We start from the raw sequence: 6,000 nt of genomic DNA, 5'->3' as shown, positions 1-6,000 counted from the left end.
TTCTTTGCAGAGGGCTGTAAAGCTTTATTGGGAGAATTGTAATGAACAAATTTCCAACATAGGAGCAGCCTGCATCATTTCAGCGTGTCTTCTTTTAACACTGTCATTGCTTTTCACCTGTAACAGAAACATAACAATTAGCAAGGTGACTTAGCAACAGATTATTTAAATGACCCTAAAGGCATACAAAACACACTACAGTTTGGATTTTGTTAAATGGACTAGAAACAAAACCCAAAGGGTGATCCTGTGTCTTACATCCAATTAAACCTCAATACACTTTGAGGACGGACCTGTAGAATTTAAAGGTAATTTCTTCCCTAAACATCCAGTGCTTCCTTTCAATTCAAAAGCACTTACAATTCACAGTCAGGAATTTGGAAAACACAAGTGTAAAACATACTTCAGTTGATTAGTCAGGAAGTCCTAAAGTCATGGTCTTTCAACTTTAAATCTGATCAATCCATGTCTCTAAAGCTGAAACTTACATGTAACATTTGATATGGTGAGAGATGATTATATCACATATGTGTCAACAGTCTTATTAGAAATACTGCCTCATGAAGACTGACAGTGTGGCAGGGAGCGTGCATAGCACAGGCATCTTACTCACACCCATGCTGAGCATCACTGACCTACATGCCACAGAGGATAGGAACTAACCGGTCTCTCGCCAGTTGATAATTTCATCACTCAAGGTTTCCGTGAGGAAAGATTTTAAAAGCAATTGTTCATTAAAAGCCAGAGAATCCCAGCCTGGGCAACATAGTGAGACCTCATCTCGACAAAAAAAAATTTTTTTTTAATTTAACAGAAAAAAAAAAAAAAAAAAACAACTTAGGCACGGTGGCTTGTGCATATACTTTCAGCCACTCAGGAGGCTGAGGTGGGAGGACTGCTTTAGCCAGGGAGCCAGAGGTTGCAGTGAGCTGAAATCACACCACTGTACTCCAGCCTGGGTGACAGACTGAGACTCTGTCTCAAACAAACAAAGAGGAGGGAGAATTCACAATTTGACAAGATACTACGATAGGTATTCAGCTCTCCACACGGAAAAACTAAGATGAAGCAGAGTGACCGCACACTTTCTTAGTAGCAATGAAATCTCAATTTAGAGATTTTCAGATGACTCAGGCCAGGGTTTCATGATTTGGGATCAACACATCATGCGAAGCAGATGATCTCTGTATCCCATGCATTCTATACAACAGGATCAGAGTATGAAAGAACCAGAAGGGAAAATGGTTTTAAAATCTCTGACTTCAACTCACTATTTTCATAAGAACCAAAGACAGGTTTAGAAGTGAAAGGACTCACTCAGCATCTCGCCAAGGCTGTAAGAGCTGGTATTAGAACCCGCATCAGTGCTTCGGTATTTTTCACACCAAGTGATGGGTGTTACAAATGTGTTATGTATTTGTTAAAAGCAGATCTTTACAAAAGCATCTGAAAATTATGAGCTATTGGTTCAAGGATTTAGACTCAAATCTTCATTCAACATGGCTTTGACTCAGTTTGTTTCTATATCTGACAGCCTATCAGTCGGGTGCTGGGGCCTGAACTACGTTTCAAATAACCTTTCTATATAAGAACTCTAGTATTACAGAGGCAGTACTGTTACTTCTCTGCTATTAAAAATATAATGCTGGGTCGGGCTCCGTGGCTCTCGCCTGTAATCCCGGAAATTTCAAAGGCGAGGCACGTGGATAACCCGAGGCCAGGAGTTCGGGACCAACCTGTGCAACGGAACAAAACCCCATCAATACTAAACATACAAAAATTAGCTGGGAACGGTGGAGCACGTCTGTACGCCTGGCTACTCGGGAGGCACACGCAGGAGAATGACTTGAACCCGGGAGGCTGAAGTTCCAGTGACCGAGGTGGTACCACTGCACTCCAGCTTGGTCGACAGAGCGAGACTCTGTCTCAAAAAATAACTATTATTCTTATTATACAATACTGTGGAAACAGACACCCTACGATCTGCATGTCTAATGGATTGCCTACCTTATTCAGGCCTTTTCACCTCCTCTGGATTTGGCAGGCTCATCTCCTGGACATCAGGACCATCTTCACGCTCATAATCAGGCGTCGGGCGAACCTCTTCCTGGCTCTCAGCTTCAGGCTCTGGCCCTTGAAAATAAAAAATACATATCAATTTAAGCAGTAAAATATAAAATGTCAATAAGAAAATAATACTCATGCTCTCTGAGTTATTATATCAAAGCTTTAGCTACTGTAATAATAGATGTGTTGACAAGAATCCCAGGAACATTATTTCAGGAGTCTGTTAGCAGAAAACAGGAAAACAAGGTGTTCCAAATATTACCCTCTTCCTTTCCGAAGACTGCCCTCAGACAACGTTGTGGCCTCCTTTGCTCTTCTCTGTTATTCTACTTCTGATTGTCCTTACCTCATCAAATGACTCAAGGCTGAAATCCTGTCTCTCACAGCACTTACACTCCTAGCACTCAGACTCTCCTATGGCCTGAGTAGCCACCAATCAACGCTGAGTCGAAAAAAGGTCTTTAAAAAATACACGAAAAAGCCCAAACTGCAGAACATTCTGCAAACCAACTGGTCTATCCTCTTCAAAAATGTCTGTATCATGAATGACAAAGAAAAATTAAGGAAACATTCTAGATTAAAGGAAACTAAAAACACCTGAAAAGCACAGGTAAGACGTGATCCTGAACCGGACTCTGGATCAGAAAAAGAAATCCTATCAATAACATTATCTGGGCCGGGAGTGGGGTCTCACGCCTGCAATCCAAACACTTTGGGATGCTAAGGTGGGCAGATCAGGTGAGGTCAGAAGTTCAAGACAGCAGTGGCCGGCGCCCGTAGGCCCAGCTACACGGCAGGCTGAGGCGTGAGATTCCCTAGAACCTGGGAGGTGTAGGTTGCAGTGAGCCAAGATCGCACTACTGCACTCCAACCTCGGCAACAGAGGGAGACTCCGTCTCAACAAAGAATAACGAAAGGAAGAAAGAAGTTGTCTGGGGAGCTGGCAAAATTTGAGTATGCACTGCGTATTAAATGACTGCATTTTCTCATTGTTAAATTTCCTGATTTTGATCTTTCTGCAGTGATGATCCAAGAAATGACTTTTCTTTGTGCTGACGATATACACACCCTCGAGTACATAGGGGAAAGGACCATGATACCTGAAACTTTATCTAAACAAGTCAGCATTAATAACAGTAAACATATATCCACGTGTGGGTGTGTGTGAGTGTGTGGGCAGCCGGGTAAGAGAGGGAGGGAAGAGATATAAAACCTACGGAGAGAAAGCTATTAACAACTGGTGAATCTAGGTGAAAAGTATATGAGTTCGTTGTACTATTCTTGCAAATTTTCTATAACTGTTATGTCTTGAATATAGACACAGTAAAAATTTTAAAGAATATATGACAACTACACTGAAGTTTAGGAAGAGAGGAGGTTTTCTTTCAATTGTGGTAAAAAAATACACATATCCTCAAACTTCCCGTCTTTTTTTAAGTGGTACAGGTCACTAAGGAGTTATGTCTGCAACATTACCAGCCACTAGGCACAAACTTTGAATCTGTGTTTTCCTATACCATGAAACCTTTATTTATTTACTTGTTTGTTTGTTTGTTTATTACTGATGAGATCTCGCTATGTTTCCCAGGCTGGGCTTGAACGCCAGGGCTCAAGCGATCCTCTCACCTCAGCCTCCCAAGTAGCTGGGACTATGAGTGCACGGCGTTCAGCCCAGCTTGAGACCTTTCTCCTAAATGACAATCTGAGGATAAACCACAGGACATGCATAATGCTTATATTCAGCCATAGAGTACCAAGAGCAGTGTGCATCACCTAAGAAATCTGAAGTCTACAACATGGATAGGATTTCAGTTACAATTACAATGTCAATTTCTGAAGGAATGATTAGCTGAACGGATTTGAGGGCTATGGAAAATCTTACAGTCATGACACCCATTACCTACTGGGATAAACAGAAACTTAACTTTCTTCGAACAAAGTTATATTTAGGTCCGAAGGTCCCAAATGTAATATTCCATAAATGAACCCCGTGAAGAACAAAGCACCAAATATAACATTGTTTGTGAATCACACAAAATATACTGTCCCACACTGAGAGTAAGGGAGTGGGTGGACAGCAAGTAATGGGAATTGTTATCAGTCATATTCTAGAAACTTTTAACAATGAATCCCTGGAATAATCCATGACCTCAGTTACATAAATGTTTCCTTTCAAAACATTTTATCTCGGAGAAATTATTTCCACCTCATGTTAATCCCAGGATAACTCCTTTTCTGCTTTTCCAACCATAAAAGGATTTAATCACCTCCTAAAAGCCACTTAGAAAATCACTAAACCAGCTACCTGTATGGCAGTATCCTCGTTTATCCAGCTTTTATCAAACTTACCGTATAAAAATATCAGTCAAAGGAAACGGTGGCCAACATTCAGTGACTCGGTTTTTGGAGCTGCTCCTGCTCCTCTGAGCTGGGTCTCTTCTTGGGCCAGTACTAAGCTACCTTACAGGAAAGCATTTGAGTTTTAAGCATTTTCAGCAAAATCTTTCCTTCTGTATAGCAACACAGATGATAGGAAGACACAAACCTTGGAACGAAGTACAAATTTTGTCTTCACCAGTCAAGGGTGCTCGGATAAAACACAATCCCGGCACCTCTATTCTCTCATTCATACAGTCGAGAAATTTTATCATAGTGAGGGATTTGACTAACCTAAGCTGCAAACTACATAGCCTCCTGGCTTTTCCAGTCAATTTCAGGCATTCTTTCCATTGATTTCTTTCCTCCTGTTCCTGCTATGTGACAGTGCATAACACACACACGCATGCACACACGCACACGCACACACACAGACACACACACACCAGCGGGCATTCTTCTTCCCTTTCCATCACCTTGACCTGCAGATGCTCCCTCATCCTCTCCCTCCTGAGCAGGTGCAGGATCCTGACTTTGAGTTGCTGGTTCCCCTTCTTCAGGTTTTGGTGGTTCCACTTCTTCATCACTGAACTGCTCGGGCTGGGGAATATGTGTGGGTGTGCAAATAAAGAAAAAAAAACAAGTTTTGCTATTGATACAAAATTTTACATATATACACAGAATACATAGCTGTTTCTGATCATAACTAAGCCTAAAGACATTTTTCCAACTCTATTCTCTATGGCCAAGAACGTTACTCTACCCACAGGGAGGTTACTGTGAGAAAAGTGACGCACAAGGACTTTGGAAGCTATTATACTCTGTGTTGGAATACATGTGTACGATCTGTCATTAACAAACAAAGCATGAGAAAGAAGTCATGGGCAAAAGCTGAAGAACACAAGAGGAAAAACAAAAAATCCTCCAGAATCAACGTTTCCTTCATGAGACGCCATAATCATGTTTTATCAGCAGGAAAGACGTTTCTCAGCATTTCCATACTAATGCAACAACACTATCGCAAAAATTCATTTCTGCTAATAGAAAACATCGAATTAATATTTAAGCGCTCACCAGCATAGGCCCAATCACTTCAGGAGGATCTACATAGCGTCTTGGTCTACGCCGGTAGGTCGATCTTCCTCGCCAACTCATATTTCACACTGAAAACAGACAACCGTGATTGGGAACATGCGCTCCAGAGGGCTGCTATATTCGATCTCTTCCATGGATCAATGTTAACTTGTCGTTTTAATTTTGAAAATACTCTCAAAATAAGTCCCAGAGTGAAGCATACGTGTGTACGTTTTCTAAGTGCCTACAAAGCCAATTATGCTGGCCAAGCTGGCAGAGCAGTCATCTTAAGGCGTGTGGCAAGAGGCAGAGGACATTTTTTTCTAAATTTCTTTTGGACGTGGGGTCTCGCTGTGTTGCTCAGGCTGGAGTGCAGCCGCGCGATCACAGCTCACTGCAGCCTCGACCTCCTGCTCAAGGGATCCTCCCGCCTCTGTGTCCCGAGTAACTCGGACTATAGGCGAGCACCACTGTGCCCCGCAG

General features: G+C 42.0%; 1 protein-coding gene across 1 annotated transcript; it reads right to left on the bottom strand.

Moving 5' to 3' along the window:
• Positions 1-5,699, bottom strand: LOC135964422 (G antigen 10-like). Its single transcript, XM_065537849.2, has 4 exons — positions 5,518-5,699; positions 4,920-5,043; positions 2,008-2,133; positions 1-117 (listed from the first exon to the last, which is right to left on the bottom strand). Exons 1-3 carry the CDS (start codon positions 5,596-5,598, stop codon positions 2,009-2,011), a joined length of 330 nt encoding a protein of 109 aa, XP_065393921.1. The 5' UTR covers positions 5,599-5,699; the 3' UTR covers positions 1-117; position 2,008.
• Positions 5,700-6,000: the final 301 nt, after the last annotated feature.

The sequence above is a fragment of the Macaca fascicularis genome, chromosome X (genome assembly GCF_037993035.2).
Source record: "Macaca fascicularis isolate 582-1 chromosome X, T2T-MFA8v1.1".
NCBI lineage: Eukaryota > Metazoa > Chordata > Mammalia > Primates > Cercopithecidae > Macaca > Macaca fascicularis.
This window is presented reverse-complemented; position numbering and strand designations above follow the sequence as displayed.